At 41.2% G+C, this 18,773-nt stretch overlaps 4 protein-coding genes across 9 annotated transcripts; 2 read left to right on the top strand and 2 right to left on the bottom strand.

Moving 5' to 3' along the window:
• Positions 1-3,663: 3,663 nt before the first annotated feature.
• Positions 3,664-6,800, bottom strand: LOC103849733. 2 transcript variants are annotated; one of them, XM_033280402.1, is made up of 3 exons: positions 6,492-6,800; positions 4,223-6,183; positions 3,664-4,129 (listed from the first exon to the last, which is right to left on the bottom strand). In XM_033280402.1, the coding sequence occupies exons 2-3, from the start codon at positions 6,165-6,167 to the stop codon at positions 3,903-3,905; spliced, it is 2,172 nt and encodes a 723-aa protein (XP_033136293.1). In that variant the 5' UTR covers positions 6,168-6,183; positions 6,492-6,800; the 3' UTR covers positions 3,664-3,902. The 2 variants fall into 2 exon arrangements, with proteins under 2 accessions (XP_033136293.1, XP_033136292.1); XM_033280401.1 differs by having other exon boundaries at positions 4,223-6,800.
• Positions 6,801-6,803: 3 nt separating this feature from the next.
• LOC103849734 (myb family transcription factor PHL6) lies at positions 6,804-9,499 on the bottom strand. 2 transcript variants are annotated; one of them, XM_009126454.3, is made up of 8 exons: positions 9,221-9,499; positions 8,227-8,849; positions 7,873-8,086; positions 7,722-7,798; positions 7,603-7,642; positions 7,451-7,523; positions 7,301-7,370; positions 6,804-7,233 (listed from the first exon to the last, which is right to left on the bottom strand). In XM_009126454.3, exons 2-8 carry the CDS (start codon positions 8,767-8,769, stop codon positions 6,931-6,933), a joined length of 1,320 nt encoding a protein of 439 aa, XP_009124702.1. In that variant the 5' UTR covers positions 8,770-8,849; positions 9,221-9,499; the 3' UTR covers positions 6,804-6,930. The 2 variants fall into 2 exon arrangements, with proteins under 2 accessions (XP_009124702.1, XP_009124703.1); XM_009126455.3 differs by having other exon boundaries at positions 8,227-8,829.
• Positions 9,500-9,820: 321 nt separating this feature from the next.
• LOC103849735 (organic cation/carnitine transporter 7) lies at positions 9,821-14,521 on the top strand. The gene is made up of 5 exons (XM_009126456.3): positions 9,821-12,061; positions 12,268-12,544; positions 12,742-12,979; positions 13,055-13,571; positions 13,914-14,521. The coding sequence occupies exons 2-5, from the start codon at positions 12,276-12,278 to the stop codon at positions 14,372-14,374; spliced, it is 1,485 nt and encodes a 494-aa protein (XP_009124704.1). The 5' UTR covers positions 9,821-12,061; positions 12,268-12,275; the 3' UTR covers positions 14,375-14,521.
• A 33-nt stretch (positions 14,522-14,554) lies between these two features.
• Positions 14,555-18,192, top strand: LOC103849736 (YTH domain-containing protein ECT1). 4 transcript variants are annotated; one of them, XM_033280405.1, is made up of 9 exons: positions 14,555-14,697; positions 14,870-14,959; positions 15,345-15,385; positions 15,480-15,660; positions 15,768-15,844; positions 15,926-16,396; positions 16,472-16,969; positions 17,052-17,264; positions 17,332-17,996. In XM_033280405.1, exons 2-9 carry the CDS (start codon positions 14,911-14,913, stop codon positions 17,647-17,649), a joined length of 1,848 nt encoding a protein of 615 aa, XP_033136296.1. In that variant the 5' UTR covers positions 14,555-14,697; positions 14,870-14,910; the 3' UTR covers positions 17,650-17,996. The 4 variants fall into 4 exon arrangements, with proteins under 4 accessions (XP_033136296.1, XP_009124705.1, XP_033136303.1 ...); XM_009126457.3 differs by having other exon boundaries at positions 14,557-14,697; positions 15,345-15,382; XM_033280412.1 differs by lacking the exon at positions 14,555-14,697 and having other exon boundaries at positions 14,759-14,959; positions 17,332-17,648; positions 17,939-18,192.
• The last annotated feature ends 581 nt before the right edge of the window (positions 18,193-18,773 follow it).

Raw genomic sequence — 18,773 nt, 5'->3', positions numbered from 1 at the left:
TGTAACTGATACTGCATATAACTCTTTAACCTCCATCTGTCTCGAGAGTGCGTCTGCCGCCTTGTTGTCTAATCCTGGCTTATAAACGATCTCGAAATCGAACCCCAGTAGTTTAGTCAGCCATTTCTGATACTCAAGGTTAACCTCCCGTTGCTCCATTAAGAACCTCAAACTCTTCTGGTCTGTTCGAACAATGAACCTCCTCCCTAGCAAATAGTGCCTCCACTTCTGCACTGCAAATACAATCGCCATCAGCTCCCTTTCATAAATGGATTTGTGGCGTTGTCTCTCCGTGAGGGCTTGGCTGAAGAAAGCTATGGGTTGGTGATTCTGCATCAGAACCGCACCGAGCCCAAATCCCGACGCGTCGGACTCCACAATGAACGGAAGCTCGAAGTTCGGCATTGCTAACACTGGCACCGTAGTCATGGCTTTCTGCAAGGCCGTGAAAGCAACAGTAGCCTCCTTGCACCACAGAAACTGATCCTTCCTGAGCAGCGATGTCAACGGTCTCGCAATACTGCCATAATCTCTGACAAACTTACGGTAGTATCCCGTAAGACCCAAGAATCCTCTCAAAGCCTTGACACTTTTAGGCTCCGGCCACTGCAGCATTGCCTTAATCTTCTCACCATCTACTGCTACGCCCTTACCAGAGATGACATGACCCAAATACTCGACTTGAGAACTCCCAAACTGACACTTTTTGAAGTTCGCATACAGCTTCTGATCCTCCAAAATTTGCAGAACCGTTTTTAAATGCCCCTCATGTTCCTCCTTGGTGCGGCTGTATACTAGTATGTCGTCGAAAAACACTAGTACGAAGCGACGGAGATAAGGACGGAAAATCTGGTTCATCAGCGACTGAAAGGTGGCAGGAGCGTTTGACAGTCCAAATGGCATTACCTTGAACTCATAATGTCCATCGTGGGTTCGAAATGCCGTCTTTGGAACGTCTTCCTTCTTCACCAATATCTGATGATACCCCGACCGTAAGTCCAACTTAGAAAAGACTCGAGCTCCGTGTAACTCGTCTAACAGCTGGTCGATCATGGGTATAGGGAACTTATCCGGTACCGTAACTCTGTTGAGCGCCCTATAATCGACACAGAACCTCCAACTACCGTCCTTCTTGCGCACCAACAACACCGGACTTGAGAACGGACTTCCACTCTCTTGAATGATCCCCGCAGCGAGCATAGAAGCTATTTGTCTCTCGATCTCCGCTTTTTGTATCTGCGGGTACCGAAAGGGCCTTACACTGACCGGTTTTGACCCTTCCTCCAGCGTAATCCCATGTTCCTTCCCTCGTGATGGAGGCAGCTCAGTGGGTTCCGCAAAGACCCCTTCAAACTGTTGTAAGATCCCCTCCCATCCTCCTTGAGTAGTCACCGTTAACGAGGCTTCCTCCCTCTGAATACCTCCATACTCGACAATGACTCCTTCTCCATCTCGACCCATTGCCTTCCAGAGAGATTTAAGCGACACCTTTGAGGAATGTAAGCTCATATCACCCTGAAGAACCACCCAAGCCTCGTCCTGCCAAATACGCATCACTTGCGTCTTCCAATTGACACGCATTTCTCCCAACGTATCAAGCCACTGTACCCCGAGAATCACATCGGCCACGCCAAGTTCCAAGGGTAAGAAGCTTGTAGAAATGTTGCAGGAGCCTAGCTGCAGCTCGACCTTCTCAATCATCCCCTTCCCTTGCACCTTCACTCCCCCCGCCACCAACACTCCATATTGAGCTGTCGTGCTCGTTGGTAACTGTAATTTACGAACCAGCTGCTCTGAGATAAAGTTATGAGTAGCACCGCTGTCGATCAGCACCACCACCTCTGCTCCCGCTATAGAGCCTCGAAGTTTCATGGTGCGAGGAGAAGCCAACCCTACCACTGAGTTCAGCGAGACCTGCGCCATCATTGCAATCACTTCCTCAGCGTTCTCCAGCAACTCGCACGGTTCGTCTATCAGCTCCTCTTCTACCCCATTGGGATGAAGTAACAACACCGTGAGTTGTGCTTGCTGACATGGGTGATTCGGATGGAATTTCTCGTCACACTTGAAACACAGCCCTTCCGCCTTCCATTTCTCTACCTCCGCCGAAGTCAATCGTCGGAACGGTGGTTTCAATCTCCCGTGGTTTGTCGGACCTCTAGCGCCACCCCCTCTTTGCGGATTAGGGTTAGGTGTGTTTTGGGTTTTGGGCTTAACAGTAAATTGGGCCTGGGCCTGACCCGCATTAGTGGACTTCCCTGCGCCTTGTTGGTTACCGGAAGAGGGTTTAGGAGGTCGGATCGTTGTCGACGTCTCCTCACCGGACCACTCCTCTACTTGTTTAGCTCTCTTCATCATCTCGCGAAGATTCCGAGGATCGAACATCCGCGCCCCTGCTCGAATCTTCGGTTGCAACCCATTGGAATACGCCATTTCTAACACTGGGTCTGCAATCTCTGGTGCGTTAGAAGCCAAGCTTATGAAATCCCGGTTAAACTCCCGGACGGTTCCTTCCTGTCGTAGAGACAAGAGGCGCTCGCCGGTCGATACGTCGGTCAGCGTAGAGTACTGCTCCAAAACCCTAAACTTCAACTGGGCCCAGTTGCGAAATGGGTTTCGGTCACGTTCCCAACGGTACCAGAGAAGAGCGTCGCCGGTGAAACTCATGCGCACCAATCGCAACTTTTCCTCATCCGTCAGCTCCCCGAGCTCAAAATACTCCTCCACGCGCAGTATCCAACTCTCCGCCTCCTCGCCATCGAACGTAGGTAACTCCATACGACGTATGAACGCTGGGTGTCGCCATGTGTTGGAATCGTCGTGATGACGCGAGTGTTGACCATAAAACCCACGACCCATGAAACCCTCATCTCGTCCAGGAATCGGTGTAGGTGACATCATCTGGCTCCTTCTATCACCCTCCGACTCTCCTCTGCTACCAAACGGAGGTTCCGAAGAAGATCCAGCCGTTTGATGAGCCTTCCCCTTCTCGAGCTCCTTCTGTTTGAGCATCGCCGTCTCTTTCTCCTTATGTTCCACCTCCCAACGACTGAACATGACTGAGATATGCTGCTGTATCACGTTCATCGTCTGCTCCATCGGTCCCAAACGAGTCATCTCCTTCTCCAAGAGTGAGATTCGACTCATCTGGTCCTGTAACTGCTCCAAAGTAGGGTCGGTTTCCGGTTTTTTTGGTGCCATATTCCCCAGATTCGAAGGCTCTGATACCAATTTGTTACGCTTTAGGTAACGAACTTGTAAAAGAACACGAATTTTAAGGAAGAAATGGTATTTTTATTGATCAAAAGCGATAAGTACAAGAGTTTTTCTTAGGAGTACACCTCTCCTTCATGAACTACTGATCAATACAATGGATACCTTTTCCTAACGTCATACTCTCTCTCTTATACTACTGGCTGCTCGCGATCATGCATCCCCTGTGACCTAGCCATCACGTGCCATGTCTGGTGACTCATCACAGCAACCGTTATTCCTTATCCTTCTAGAACTACTACCCCCAAGTACCAACACCTGATGGGCCAAATAGTGCTCGTGCCTCTTCACTTCTGGGCCCTGCGCCTGTAGTGGAACAGGATCGGAGGACGTAAGGCCTCATACGTATCAGAAACATTACTGAGTCTCACACTTGAGAGATCCAAGCAGAGACAAAGATGTGTTAACAGATTAATTCATATGTAATCTCAAATTAGTTACCACAAAACAACCAAGTCAAGGCTCAAAACCCAAACGTCCCACTACGCAATTTAACTTACAGCATCAGAAGTTTGATACTTACATTCCCTGAATGAATATACAGACTAAAGAACTAGAATCTGCACATTCACAAAATAAGCTGAACGGGTCAGTCCATACAAAAGTCTTGCAGCACAAAAACTCTTCACTTAGTTTGTAGCTTTGAAGCGTTGTAGATGGAGATTGTAATGAACAAAGGCAAACTCTTCCATATGCTTTTTCTCAGAACGGCTCATTCCTCTAGTGAGCAGCAGCCTCTCTGCTATGCTTCTCTTCAGTTTGTACCTTGAAGCACCTTCACACGTCTGGCTCAGAATCTTAATGGCAAAACTCTGCAGTTCTGGATGCTGGCTCGCCTTTTGAGCCCACCACTCAGCTGCAACACAGAGACTCAAAATAATGACAAAACCCATTAGCTTCACCTATTCAACAACACAAGAATGTTGAATGTCAAGAAGTTCATACACACCTGGAGCAATGTCAGTGATTTGAGCAGCTTGACTGGCCTCATCAAAGCAACCTTGACCGAGTGTGTACATTTTAAGCTGTGTGGAAATTTTAGCTTGGACGTGGCATTCTTTTACCATATGAACCAAAGATGAGACAAAACCGGTGGTAACTTCTGGATCAGAACTGAAGTCAGTTGAGTAGAAGGCAGCCGGGTTCAGAAAGTAACCAGTTACATGAAGAGGACTGTGGAGATGCTTGTTCCATACATCATCAATCACATCCCACACCGGCTTGTAACATCGTTCCTCTTTACTGAGTTCCTTCGCTATACTCTCCTTTATGCCATCCATAGTGTCATAGATATATCCAATATGCTGATTGTTGGCAGTAGAAAACAAGCATAGACCGCGGATCAGAGGAGATGTGGACTTCACAAGCCTCTCAACAGATTCCCAAAAGGACGGATCCTTGACAAATTTGGATATTGATGTGCCTTCTTTGTTCCAGTCGGATGAAGCAAACATGGCTGCCAAGTTGTTCTTCGCCTTGAGAACATTCTCTAGAGTGAGATAAGGCGTCACAAACTCAAACTCAGAGGAGGAGGAGGAGATCTTCATGTCTTTTCCATGACTAGGATCTTTGAAAAGCTCCCAAGCCAAGGGGTTGTTGTGAAGGAACTCCGTAATGTTATTGACCTTGTCAAGTATGCCTCCAAAGGAATCCATTTTCTCAATCTCCACCAGCATAAGCTCAAAGCAGTGGGATATACTCACGGACCAGAACATATTATTAGACGCAAAAGACTTGCCTAATTCACCAACCCAGCCAGAGGTTGAGCATGCAACGATTTGAACAACGTTATGCACTCCAACTTCCTCAGCAACTCCATCCACCAGTGATAGTAAGTCATTGGCATTACTTTTAATATCAGAAACATCAAAGGACTTCAGGTACACCGGACCAGCTGGTGAATCTGCGACGAAAGTAACCAGATCATGGCCTTTGTGGTCAACCCAAGCATCAAGCAAGATGCTGCAACCTGTGACCGCCCATGAATCTTTGATCTTCTTCACATGCTCTTGCACTTCCTTCACTGCTTCTTGAAGCATCCATCCATCTAAATCATGAGAGCCAGGAATATCACCACTACCACCACTTACAGACATCATTTCTCGGAAGCCTGGGGAATCCACAGCTGAAAAGTCGAAACCATTTTCATAAAAGAACCGAGCTATGCACTTCTGTGCGTTGTTAGACTGAAAATTCACATCATGTTTATTAGAAGCCTCCACACTTGTAGTCCTCTTCTCAGGAGAAACACTTTTGGTGGATGAAATTTCTAATCTTCCACGCTTACTAAGACCATTACCCATTTGGACGTTCCCAACAACTCTCCTAGTCTCAGCAGCAGCAGCAGTAGAACTAAGCTTTTGCTTCATAAACATTACAGCTGTGTTTGACACCAGTGCATTATTAGCCTCCACACTTGTAGTCCTCTTCTCAGGAGAAACACTTTTGGTGGATGAAATTTCTAATCTTCCACGCTTATTAAGACCATTACCCATTTGAACTTTCCCAACAACTCTCTGAGTCTCAGCAGCAGTAGAACTAAGCTTTTGCTTCATAAACATTACAGCTGTTTTTGACACCAGGGCATTATTAGCCTCCACACTTGTAGTCCCTTCCTCAGGAGAACCACTTTTGCTGGATGAAATGTCTATTCTTCCACGCTTATGCACTCTCTTAGCCTTAGCAGCAGCAGAACTAAGTTTTTGCTTCATAACCATACTTCGAAAAGCCTCTCTAACATTAAATGTGACTTGTTCACAGAGAGTTACATCTCCACTTACACCACCCAAGTGAAATTTCAGACGCGAGAAGCCCTGGACTTCTTTCCCACAGTAATTACATTTAACCCGTTGTTTCTTCTTGTCCACACAAACTCCATGCTCATGAATGTCCATTAAGGTATATATCCTACTACAAAAAAGAAAACACAGAGAGTGAATCAGACTTGGAAGCATTTTCTTGATTCTCACATTGCAGCTTCCCTAACTTGATCTCATAATGACTCAGATCGTTTCATGTTCATGGATAAACAGAGAAAAGAAGAAGAAAAAAACGAAACTTTAAACGTTACAATGAAGAAAAATCGATCCTTTTTTTAACTTCAAACATGCATACACTGTGACAAAGAAGCTTAAAGCAAGCACCTTTTCTAACAGACAACTTAAGAACACAAACCCCATTGTGTTGTTTACTGCTTGGAAGCGCAATGAGAGATTTACCTGAGCTGAGTCGAAGCGTTGAGTCGGAGAACAGGAGACGACAACAAAATCCGGAAGAGAAACGAAACCCTTATTCTCGGGGGAGTGAAAGCGAAGGTCCTGTCTCCTTGTTTTCTCTTAAAAAGGAATTTTAAATTTATTCAAATTATGGTATTGAGTTTATAATTTGAAAGTCCTCATCTTGATGCAAACCATACTTAAGAGAGCGCTTCTTCAGTTAGCTATGTTTTGTCATTAATTGAACTGAAAGGGTCCTTAAACGACTTGGAATCAGCAAGCAAATCGAAGGGAACATCCTCAAAGATACTTAAATAAGTTTACACGTGTCCGACAAAGATCTACATTACAAACATCTATTTTTGAGTGACCACCACCAAGATCCTCTCCACCAAACAACACAAAAAGCCAGACCATATATATACATACTTGAAGAGACCTGCTACCTCTCAGAGTCTTGAGGTTCAGTATTGTTCTCAAGCCTGCGGCGTTTCTGAGGGGACTCACATTGATCGTCTTCGGTTTCAGAAGCTATGTTCTTTGCAGATGATGAAGGCTGAGGCAGAGATGCTTCGGTCTTGGACATGTTTTGAGAGTCTGGTCTAGTCTCATCATCACTAGGTGATAACAAAGTCTGAGAAGAAGAAGAAGAAGAAAATAGCCTTCCGGCTTTGCGTTGTTCTTCAAGCATCTTCTCCAAGTATTTAGCATGCTCTTCTATTCGTAGCTGAAGCACCCGTTGCACCTGAAAGTTGATCAGCTTACAAATCTTGAATCTTTCTTTTGCTGAACTAAAGTGTAACCGGTGTTACCTCGAGTTGTTCATGCAGTTGCTTTTGAACTTCCATCTGCATACGCAGAGCTTCAGTTAATTGTATTGCCCTGTCCATGGAAGGAGAGCGTCACTTTAAAGATCACATGTTTGGGGATTCAGAAACCAAGCAAGAAGCACAATGCCTTACCCTTTCTTCTTCTCATCAGCTTCACTGTTGCTCATAGCGAGTTTCTTTTCCTCTGAGTTAACATTCTTTTTCTCTGTGGAATAAACAAAAGTTAATACACAAAGAAGGAACAGAGAATCTGTGTGATTACAACATCAAGTTGGAAGCTTTACCTTCTTTTTTCTCTGGCATATACTTTGCTAGTCTATACTTCTGCAATTTTCAGAGATAATTGAGCTACATTTGTATTATGAACTTGTGAAACTGGTCAGACGCAAACTAATTTTAGTACCTGCAAGTGGCTTTTTACATGGTAGATCGTCAAGCCCTCAACATTCATAAGCTTCAGAACAGCCTTTGGAGTGGCCTCTACATGTTTTAAAGCAACACAGGTTAAGTGTTATCAGCAGAAGGTTAAAAAGAAAACAAAGCCTAAAACTCACTTTCAGGCCCTTCAAGTTTGTTCACTGACTTCAAAAAACTTTCGTGGAGCTCAGGGGTCCATCTCATTCTCGGCTTGTGATTGGCTGCTGCTGAGGATCTTGGAGAAGGGAGAGATGAAACTGGGTCAATGCACATTGCTCCAGCATCGCATCTTTGGCTTGGACTCAGCACAGTCACTGGATTTGGCGAAGCCATTGGCTTTTCATAGATCTCCTGATTCAACCAAAAGCTAAGTGTTAAAAGGAAAAAAAATCACTCTTCACACATTCTCTATATGTATCAACAAGTCATTTAGGAGAAATGTTATCATAATAGCAAACTCATAAGAGATGGACAGAGTAAAAATAACTTACATCAAGCCTTGGAGTTTCAGCTCGGTCTGTGATGGCCAGCTCAAGTTCATCAGACAGGAACTGCAGCTCCAGCTGATCTGATAAGGTGTCGTTGGAACAGTCAAGATCATGATAACCACCTCCATTGGAACAAGCATCCGCGGAGAGATTAAAGAAATCTTTGACAAGCGAGGAGTTGTTGTCTCCATCAAACGGATTACCCAAATCCTCACTGAAGACAGATGGAGATCTTGCAGACTCCACACCAGAAGCAGAAGCAGAGGGATCAGGGAGGAAAGGAAGACTGTTTCCCAAATGTTTCTGAGTCTCATTGGCTGAAGAAGATGAGGAGTAGAGGTTTGTGCAGAAGGTTGACGACCGTGAAAACGTACTATTCTTTGGCCAATCCGGAGATTGTGACCGTATGAAAGGAGATTTGCTGGTGGTTTCTGGCTGGACATTCAGAAAGTTAAAGGCTGGAGAGAGAGAAGACGAGCAAGCTTTTTGAATTCCTTTGTTGCATTCCTCTTGTGCCGTTGACACAACAAGCCTATGACTGTTCATGATTCCTTGGATCAAAATGGGTTTCTTACACCAAATCAAGATGGTCTCTCTTGGCAAGATCTGCCATTAGCATAACAATGCTGTGATCAATAACGATGTTAGTGACAAAAGGATTGAGTCAGTTTGTATAGTTAACTTCCAGAGCAAGGCATACAGAATCATCCAAGCAAACATAGCAATGGGTTACATGTTTCTGAAGAACTAAAACTACTGTGCGGATTGGAGTAACCAAAGCACATGACTTTTGTGTTTTAAACGTACTAATCTTGGAAAGAGACTAACCAGATTTACAAATTTAGAAAGGAACAACAACACTTAAATGTGGTTAATTTACAGATTCAAGTTATGCAACACAAGGCAACGACGAAACATGAGATTAAAGAATGAGTAACAAGCAGTACAAAACCGAAAGCAATTATTATTACCAAAGGACAGAGGAACAGAAACGGACCTGGCAAGATGATAAAGTCTTCTACTTTTTGTTGTTGTTGTGTAACTCTTGCCTAAGTAAAAAAAGCTCAACGCTTTCGAGGAATGATCCACTCGAGAATCACCAAATGTAACAACAGAAGCGGAAAGATCGAAACTTTCTTCTTCTTTTTTTCAAAAAAACAAAAAGATTGAAACTTTATGTGGGAAAATTATAGAAAACGCATTACTTCGAAAGAGGAAGAAGAGGTATGAAGATTTATCCAAATCAGGAAGCTAGAGCGAAGAAGAGATTGGTTAAAGAAAGAAAGGAGGATTTGGCTAGGGAGGCTAACGAATGGGCATCGAGGAAGAGTAGTGAAGTGTACTGTTGTCTTTCCTTGATTGGTCTCCCCCTCTCTTGGACATCTTTTCTTATACCACACGCTACTGACTCACGTGTAAGTCACGTACTAATTGAAACCGTTTGTTCATCTCCCACGTTGGAGCCAAGTGGTTGTGCGGCTTGCCACACGCTTTTTTTCTTTTTTTTTAGCCTTTTCTTAATCATCCGTACTTAACTTAATTAATTTTGATGCTGAACTAACAGATTTTTTTATTGATTCAACAAATTATTATGAAGAAAAATCTGTGGTCAATATTAAGCAGTATTTTTCCAATAAATGCGGCTCTTATGGTGAATATATGTATTTAATTTCTGTTGGTATTTAATTATTTCTTGTATTGCAACAATTGAAGGTTATTTATGTATGTGTGTATACATAGAGATGAGATGTACCTTACGTTTGTAATTGGTAAATAACACCTCATTAACAAATTCAACTCAACTTCTTTCTCAAGATATTGGAGTTCTCTAATAGAACAAGGAAACTGGGTGGGGTGTTTGTAAATGTCAACTTCACTTTTATATTAATTATGTATATCACTTGATCAAAAATAGTCAATACGAATGATTCTTTGCGTATGTTTTAAAGTCTATTAACCTATCATTAAAATGTCGCTATGAATAGATATGTTGTTAGTTTCTAAACAATATGGATTATGTGATAGAAAAACGAATATTAAGAGTATAAATGGGGAAATAAATCATAGTGATGGACACTTTATTTTCTTTTAATGGTAAATTAATAATCATTAAACTTCCAAAAGGAAAGACCAAAGTAGCATGCATCATCATCAGTGGCAGAGCCACATTGTGTGAGAAGGGGGCATTTGCCCCCAACAATTTTTTAAAATTCCATGTAAATCTTTCAATAAATTCAATATGCCCCCATTGTTTTGATCAAATATACTTCTAATCCATCAACTAATTTTACTCATGCCCCCAACAAAAAAAATATCTGCTTCCGCCCCTGATTCATCATCCCTTAAGTTGTACCGATGGGAGCCATTATCTATAATCTAAACCACACATATCTGGTCCACTTTTGTTTGTCTTCTAGTCTCTAAGTCTTTGCCACAAAATTAAGATAATTTTAATATAATGCTCTCATCATTGTAGAGAATGAGCTCATCAGATGCTTTTTATCTTGAGATTATACCTATGTTTGATTCACCCAATTTTTAATTTCAAGTGGTATCTTGTATTCCTGGTTGACCAATAAGCTTACCTGAAGCTGAAAAATAACTAAATGTTTAAATCACATTTTATAATTTCAGTTGAATTATTTGAACTTAAACCACGACTTTTTTTTTTCCACGACTTGGTTTTGGTTTATTAGCAGTTAGATTTTTTTAGAGTAGCTCCATCTATATCACCCTGACGAATTTAACAAAATTTACATGGTCGTTCATATATATATATATATATATATATATATATATATATTACAGTCCATCATCTGCTGGAAATTGAGTACATAATTAATGTGTGGATTTTGTATGTGTGAAAATCCAGTTTATTTTTTCATGTGTGCATAGAAAATCAGATAATCTGAAAATGAAATGGATATTCTAACATAAAACAGTATTTCTGAGTTTGTACAAAACAATTTTGAACAAGATGGAATGGGAAGTGAGGAATAGTCATGTTCGAGGAGGCTCTTTGAAGCATCAAGTGGTGGTAGAATGTCTCGATCCCTATATAATTTAAATTTCTTTTGGCATAATATATAAATCTAAGCAATAATTGGCTGGTGGGGTATAATATTCAATCACTTTAGCCCATTCTGTATCTATTCATAATCTCACTCAACTTTAAACTCCAAACTAAAATTTAGAGTACAATATTTTTCAGTCTTATTTTATGTTTAACTCCAAAAACAGAACAAAGAGCATAATTATTTCAAATATAAAATTATGTATATCATTTTTTTCCATTCATACATTAGAGATGTTCTCATCATACTTGATTTTTAATTTAATCATGATATAAGAATAAATATATATTATTTCGCTGAAGGTTTGATAAATCAATTCTTTGTTTTTGCCAATACCTCAAAGGCTCAATCTAATATATAACCAACCACACAAAAGGTGACCACTTTTGTCATATGTTTCGCTTTCGCCTAGTTCACGAGGAGTCGGGTCCACTAATTGCTCAATTATTTAGCTTATACAAAAAAAGATTCTCACTTTTGCTCACAATTTTTTATAGCAGAAAAGTATAAACGGGCCTAATAATATAGGCCTATAAATTTGGGCTAATGTAAAAAGCCCAATAAAAAAGTCCGGTAAAGAAGATCATCATCATCAAACGGAGGCTCAAAGGCGCGTCAAAGATTGAAACTTTCACGTGTTCATGCTCCAACCTCGTCCCTTAACGACTTCTTGAATTCTTTAACAATTTGCTGTATCTTCTTCCACTCTCCTGAAAAACGTGGAGGAAAGGATCTGCATTTGCTTCAAGCTCAACGTCGTTGAGGTTCGCTCTCTCTCTCTCTCTCTCTCTCTCTGTTTCTTCCGTCGTAAGTACCCAGATTTTGATTTCCTTTCCCAAAGTTCATACCTTTTTGATTTGATTCCGTTTCCCCAAGTAATCTAACACTGTAATCCGTGAATGATGATGTGGGTTTATTGATTCTTTGATCTTTTGACGAAATTAGGTTAAAAAATGTTCTCTTGTTACAGGTTTTGAGATGGAAGAAGGGAACCCTAGTTTCACAGTGGATGAAGCACTTGTGGGGATTGGATTTGGCAAGTTTCAACTCTACGTTCTTGCTTACGCTGGAATGGCTTGGGTTGCTGAGGCTATGGAGATGATGCTCCTCTCTTTCGTTGGACCTGCTGTTCAGTCGCTGTGGAACCTCTCTGCACGTGAGGAGAGCTTGATAACTAGCGTCGTTTTTGCTGGTATGCTCATTGGAGCTTACTCTTGGGGCATTGTTGCTGACAAACATGGCCGCAGGTAACTTACCTCAAAGCTTCTTGGAAGAGTGTTAGATTGTTCGGTTTGTTCATTATGATTCATTGTAACTCTTGAATTGAATGATCTCTGGAGTTGTATGTTTAGTCTATGACGGCTTCTTAACATTTGATTCCTTGTCAATGTTTATAATGGGCCTTGACTCATTGTGGTCTCATGTGATTTTGATCTTTCTTCAGGAAAGGGTTTATAATAACTGCTGTGGTGACTTTCCTAGCTGGTTTCTTGAGCTCATTTGCACCAAACTACATGTCCCTGATCGTTCTCCGCTGTCTTGTTGGTCTGGGACTGGGAGGAGGTCCTGTTCTCGTCTCCTGGTATCTCGAATTCATCCCTGCGCCAAACCGAGGGACTTGGATGATTGTTTTCTCAGCTTTCTGGACCGTTGGAACCATCTTCGAGGCTTCACTCGCTTGGGTACACTACACAACTCATGACTTTCTTTGCTCCCTTTCTTCATCATAATCTTGACGCCATGACAATCTCTTGCAGCTAATCATGCCAAGCTTAGGTTGGAGGTGGCTGCTCGCACTCTCTTCCGTACCTTCATCGCTGCTTCTTGTCTTCTATAGGTGGACGCCTGAGTCTCCTCGGTACTTAATCCTCCAAGGCCGGAAAGCTGAAGCTCAATCCATACTCCAGAAGATTGCGAGAATGAACGGAACCCACTTACCTAAAGGTGTTCTCCGCTCAGAGATTGAAGAGAAGAATAAAAGCCTTCCAACAGAAAACACTCATCTCCTCAAGCCTGAAGAAGAATCTAATATAGTAGTAGCTGACAACAACGGACAGAACTTTATTTTGCTAACTCTTCTATCTCCGGAGCTAATCAAACGGACTCTCCTACTATGGGTTGTATTCTTTGGAAACGCCTTTGCTTACTACGGCGTTGTCCTTCTCACCACCGAGCTGAACAATTCCCAAAACAGCTGCCATCCAACAGGAGAAGTGTTGCAACATTCTTCAAACGATGTTAACTACAAAGACGTTTTCATCGCCAGTTTTGCAGGTACACATCAATATACCTCATGACTTAGGCCTGCAGGTTCGGGTAGTTCGGGTAATTCAAATCGGGTAGTTCGGTTCAACTAAAATCTCCATGAATTGAACCGTCAAAAAGTTAGGTTCGGTATTCTGATAGTTCGAATTAATAAAATTTTAACCTAAACTAACCGAAGTTTTTGGTTTCGATTATATTTCGGTTTAAAATTTGGGTGAAGTCGGTTAAATACGGGTAATTTTGGTTAGTTCGGTTACTTCGGTTTAAATTTTTGGTTACTTCGGTTTGAAACTTTGGTTAACTCCGGTTAGTGCGGTTCTAAGAGGTCTAATCCTTTTGATTCTTGATCAGAGTTTCCAGGGCTACTAATATCAGCAGCAATGGTGGACAGGCTTGGACGCAAAGTGACAATGTCATCAACGCTATTCCTCTGCTGCATCTTCCTTCTTCCTCTGTTAACTCACCAACCACCAGCCATAACCACAGCTCTTCTCTTCGGCGGCCGTGTCTGCGTCTCCGCAGCCTTCGCGGTGGTTTACATCTACGCACCGGAGATATATCCCACGGCGGTAAGAACGACCGGAGTAGGAGTGGCTAGCTCTGTGGGGAGAATAGGAGGAGTGCTATGTCCACTAGTAGCCGTGGGGTTGGTTCACGGATGCCATCAGACTGTGGCTGTTCTTCTCTTCGAGGTAGTGATGTTTGTCTCAGGAATCTGCGTTTGTCTCTTCCCGTTCGAGACCAGTGGTCGTGAGCTGACGGATACTATCTCTACATCCAAGAAGCCACCTTCATCTTCATCTTCTGTATAGCCGATTCTTTTTAAAACCACATTGTAAATGTTTAGTTGTTGAAGGAAACAGAGCAAGAAAAACAGAGTAATTGTAATAGAAAGTTTACACACGACAGCTTTATAGAAATGCAGAACATCCAGAGATTGGATCTATAGTTTTTTTTTTTATAATTAAATAAAGAATATTATAAAGATTCTCGGAGTCCCCAAGGGAGCAATCTCTCAATAAATCATAGTAGTTTCCATTTACAACGAAGGAAAGGAGAGGAGTGGAAGAAGCACCAATATGATGCACTTGTGGTAAAGACTTTGCCTTTTTTATAAAAACAGAGATTAAATAAGGTAAAGGTTTTAACTTTGCTTGCATCATTAGTCATTACAACAAAAAAGTTGAAAAAAAAGTTACAGTTTATCTACTTTATATATATGGAAAGATCTCCTCTGTTCTTTGCCTACATATAAAGACGGACTCTGTTTTTTTTTTTTTTTTTTAATTGTTTTGGTTTTGAATCAGATCCTTATTCTCCTCCTCCTCGGGCCTTTCGATCTGATTTCATGGCAACGACTCCTCCATCTCACGCCACAGATCTTCTTATTACTTCAGGTATCAATCACGTCATCATCTTCTCAATTATCCTTAAAATCGTTTCAGATTCCTGTCTTAAAGTTGATTCCTTTACGTTTGATCTCTCTCTGCCTTTCCTTTTCAAGTTTTTGTTGTGTGATCTGTGGTGATTTGGTTTGGAATTAGAAATACGAGCTTTCCTTTTTTTTGTTTTTGTTTTTGTTTGTTTGTGGTAGTGGAAGTGTGTAACTTTATCTCCTTTTGCTAAGATCTTGGATCAAGACTCTTTCTATCTTAGCTTGAAAGCTTGCTCTGTTTTGTTCTTTTGAGTAATTGCATCTAGGGATCTGCTTTTGTTTGCCCATCTTGTTTATGAATAATTCCACCGACTTATTTGAGTTTTACTGGTTATGAATGAGCACAGAGGAGCAGCCTGTTAATCTGGACATCATGAAGGAGCAGGTAGTTGATATCTTGTGGCCTCTTCTGTTATATATCAATTGTAATGAAGATTCATAAGTTTTAAATCTCTGAATCTGTTTATTTTATTTTATTGCAGTCTGTTGCGGCAAACAACGAGACATCAGCCTCTTTTAATAAGTCCTCCCAGGAGCCTGCAGTTGTAGTTCATCCAGCCAAAGTTGCTCCACTCTCTGCACCTTATGGTTTATCAGGTGACTTTGCTGGACACTTGCCTAGCAGCATCCTCTCCCCTCAAGCACAAGGCTTTTACTATAGAGGTTTGTTTCTGATTCATCTACCCTCTTTCTTTTTGCTTCTCTTATCAGATCCTGAATCTTCTTTTGCTCATGACTAATGGTGAATCCTTTGTATGTTGTGGAGCCAGGGTATGAAACTCCCACAGGCGAATGGGACGAGTATTCTTCATATGTCAATGTTGAAGGACTGGACATCAACTCTCCTGTGTGTAATATAAACTTATCTTTTAAGATTTCTTCTTTAAAAACTTTCCAAATTATTCATCTTCTCTCTGATAAAAATTAGGTTGGCTTCAATGAGAATGCTTCTATGGTCTACCAAACAGGATACGGATACAACCCTCAGATGCCATACGGACCATATTCCCCTGCTGCAACTCCCTTACCTTCTGAGGCGCAGTTGTATTCCCCACAGCAGTTTCCGTTTTCAGGGGCATCGCCTTATTACCAGCAGGTGGTTCCTCCAAGCATGCAGTATATATCTTCCCCAACTCAGCCAGAGCTCACCAGCCTTGTCGCTGTTGACCAACAAGGTGATAACATGACAAGACCGTCCTACCAACCTCACCCTATTGGACCGTTTAATGGAAACCAGACGAACCTTGGTTTTCCTGAGTGGCAGCAAGGTTTTGACGGGGGGATATGGTCGGATTGGTCCAAGCCTTCTGATATGCACAGACATTCTTCTTCTTTTTCGCCGGCTTTGTCTCCTCAGCCACTCGGTTCTTTTGGATCATATGGCCACAACATTCCCATGGTTCGTTAACTTCTTTAGTTACTCTTTATCTAATGCATGGATGTTGAAAGTGGATCCTTTTCTTTCATTTGTCAGGGGTCACAAAGACAGAGACCATTCTACGGTCGTGGCCAAGGCTCTAACTATGGAAGTAGACTAAACTCTTATGTGGGTATGGGAAACCAAAGCTGGATTGGCGTTGACAGCACTCGAGGGCGTGGAAGAGTTACTGATCCATCCCTTGGTGGCGGTTATAATGGCAACTATGATATCCTCAACGAGCAGAACCGAGGACCAAGGGCTTTAAAGCCCAAGACTCAGGTCTCAGAGGAGCTTGATTCTTCTGCTGATAGTAAGAAACATAACAAAGACAGTCCCAAAGAGGAATCCAACAACAACAATAATCCTGAGTTTGTCACTGACTACAGTGAAGCTAAGCTCTTCATAATCAAGTCCTACAGTGAAGACAACGTACACAAGAGCATCAAATACAATGTATGGGCTAGCACTCCTAATGGCAACAAAAAGCTTGATGCTGCTTACCGTGAGGCCAAGGAGGAGAAAGAAGCTTGCCCAGTGTTTCTTCTGTTCTCTGTACGAGTCTCTAATCCTTCTGCTGTGTGTCTACTACATTTGTATTCTCTCTGCAGATTTGCTTACGGGGTTGTAACTGCAGGTAAACGCGAGCTCTCAGTTCTGTGGAGTTGCGGAGATGATTGGACCTGTGGATTTTGAGAAGAGCGTTGATTACTGGCAACAAGACAAGTGGAATGGACAGTTCCCAGTGAAGTGGCACATCATCAAAGATGTTCCAAACAGCCAGTTCCGCCACATTATATTGGAGAACAATGACAATAAGCCCGTGACTAATAGTCGAGACACTCAAGAAGTAAGTAGCAAAAGCCTCTCAAGCTTTCGTGTTCATAAGATACATCATTTAAATAAAAAAACTACAGGTGAAACTGGAACAAGGCATAGAGATGCTGAAGATTTTCAAGAACTACGATGCTGAGACTTCAATCTTGGATGATTTTGGGTTTTATGAAGAGAGGGAGAAAATAATCCAAGAACGGAAGGCAAGAAGACAGCCAAACTTACCATCTGCAGGAGGAGGAGAAAACGAACATAAGCCCGCTTCTGCTGCATTGCAGACAGAGTTCATCAAGAACATGTCAAAAAGTTTTGCGCAGGTTGTCCGCTTGGACGAGGGCAGCAAAGCATCTCCAGATGCAACTACAACAACCGTAGCAGTCTCTTCTGGTCAATCCAACTAGTAAGTAAAAGGCACAATCAATTAGCAAAGACTTTATGTTTTTCAGTTTCCATAATGATCTTTTGTTTGGTTCTAAGAAGGGGTGGTGGGGTATTCAAATGAAATTTAAAGTCTGGCCTGGTCTGGTTTTTGTGTAAAGTAAGCTTCTTTGGCGAGGGTATTTAGCCATTTTGATTCATTTCCCTCTTTTCAATGTTCTGCACCCTCTCTTCAGGGTTGATAGAAGATGATGATGTATCAAAGACAATATAAATGTTGCTCTTGTAGAGTAGCTTCACATGGCTTTGCAGGCAGTATTTAATAATGATGCAGATTACACCCATAAATCAAAGCTCCCAGCTTTCTCCATCTCCAGTTTTTGTTTCTTTGTTGGTTTTTCTTTATTTCCTCCACACATAATAATCTTTTAGCTTTGAGAGTCTGATTGCGAAGGAGACAAGAAAGTCATTTCCAAATGATGTATCAAAAACTACAGATGTTGTTCTGTGGTCATGAATCATACTTATCCACATATTATTTGCATATTTCTCTAATGAATAACAAAGAGAGATTGTTTTTATCAAAAGGGGACACTAGATTGTGTGGTTGATAAGCATGAATCATGACCCTTTGTACAAGCAAAAACCGGATTATGATTTGTAAGATGATAAGAATCACCAACCAATGTGGCTAATGAATCACTTGTTTTTGGTATTATCCATGTCTGAGAAATAAATAAAGACTAGGTTAAGACCCGCGCCTTGCGCGGGATGAACGTTATATATATATTATTTTATATATTATATGTTTCTAACATATTATGAAATAATAAATATATATTTAATAATTAAAAAGTCACTAACTATTACTTATATAATTAAATTGGTGCGAAGATATAAATAAAAGTTTATTAATCTAAAAAATATTTTTTTCTATTTGATATGGTATATAATTAAATTTAAGTGATAGTAACATATATATATATATAGTATATTTTAATATTAATATTTATTAAATGATACTTTCTACTCATATGTTTTTTTGTATTTGTTATAGCAAAAAAAAATAAATTACTAATAACAAAATTTTCACTATAGGATTAATAGTTTAAGTAATTTATAATATTTTTTCAAATTTTTCATCAAA

This window comes from Brassica rapa, chromosome A01 (genome assembly GCF_000309985.2).
Source record: "Brassica rapa cultivar Chiifu-401-42 chromosome A01, CAAS_Brap_v3.01, whole genome shotgun sequence".
In the NCBI taxonomy this organism is placed as follows: domain Eukaryota; kingdom Viridiplantae; phylum Streptophyta; class Magnoliopsida; order Brassicales; family Brassicaceae; genus Brassica; species Brassica rapa.
The sequence above is the reverse complement of the archived record's forward strand: the minus strand, read 5'-3'. Positions and strand labels throughout refer to the sequence as shown.

Excerpts from the sequence above, each read along its gene's own strand:
- LOC103849733 (XM_033280401.1), bottom strand. The coding sequence starts at position 6,227 with ATGCTTCCAAGTCTGATTCACTCTCTGTGTTTTCTTTTTTGTAGTAGG. Across the intron at positions 4,130-4,222 it reads AATCACTGACATTGCTCCAG|CTGAGTGGTGGGCTCAAAAG; the intron begins GTGTGTATGAAC and ends TCTGTGTTGCAG.
- LOC103849734 (XM_009126454.3), bottom strand. The coding sequence starts at position 8,769 with ATGAACAGTCATAGGCTTGTTGTGTCAACGGCACAAGAGGAATGCAAC. Across the intron at positions 7,643-7,721 it reads ATGTAAAAAGCCACTTGCAG|AAGTATAGACTAGCAAAGTA; the intron begins GTACTAAAATTA and ends TGAAAATTGCAG. Across the intron at positions 7,234-7,300 it reads AACTGCATGAACAACTCGAG|GTGCAACGGGTGCTTCAGCT; the intron begins GTAACACCGGTT and ends ATCAACTTTCAG.
- LOC103849735 (XM_009126456.3), top strand. The coding sequence starts at position 12,276 with ATGGAAGAAGGGAACCCTAGTTTCACAGTGGATGAAGCACTTGTGGGG. Across the intron at positions 12,980-13,054 it reads TCGAGGCTTCACTCGCTTGG|CTAATCATGCCAAGCTTAGG; the intron begins GTACACTACACA and ends AATCTCTTGCAG. Across the intron at positions 13,572-13,913 it reads TTTCATCGCCAGTTTTGCAG|AGTTTCCAGGGCTACTAATA; the intron begins GTACACATCAAT and ends ATTCTTGATCAG.
- LOC103849736 (XM_033280412.1), top strand. The coding sequence starts at position 14,911 with ATGGCAACGACTCCTCCATCTCACGCCACAGATCTTCTTATTACTTCA. Across the intron at positions 15,661-15,767 it reads ACAAGGCTTTTACTATAGAG|GGTATGAAACTCCCACAGGC; the intron begins GTTTGTTTCTGA and ends TTGTGGAGCCAG. Across the intron at positions 16,970-17,051 it reads CAGTGTTTCTTCTGTTCTCT|GTAAACGCGAGCTCTCAGTT; the intron begins GTACGAGTCTCT and ends TTGTAACTGCAG.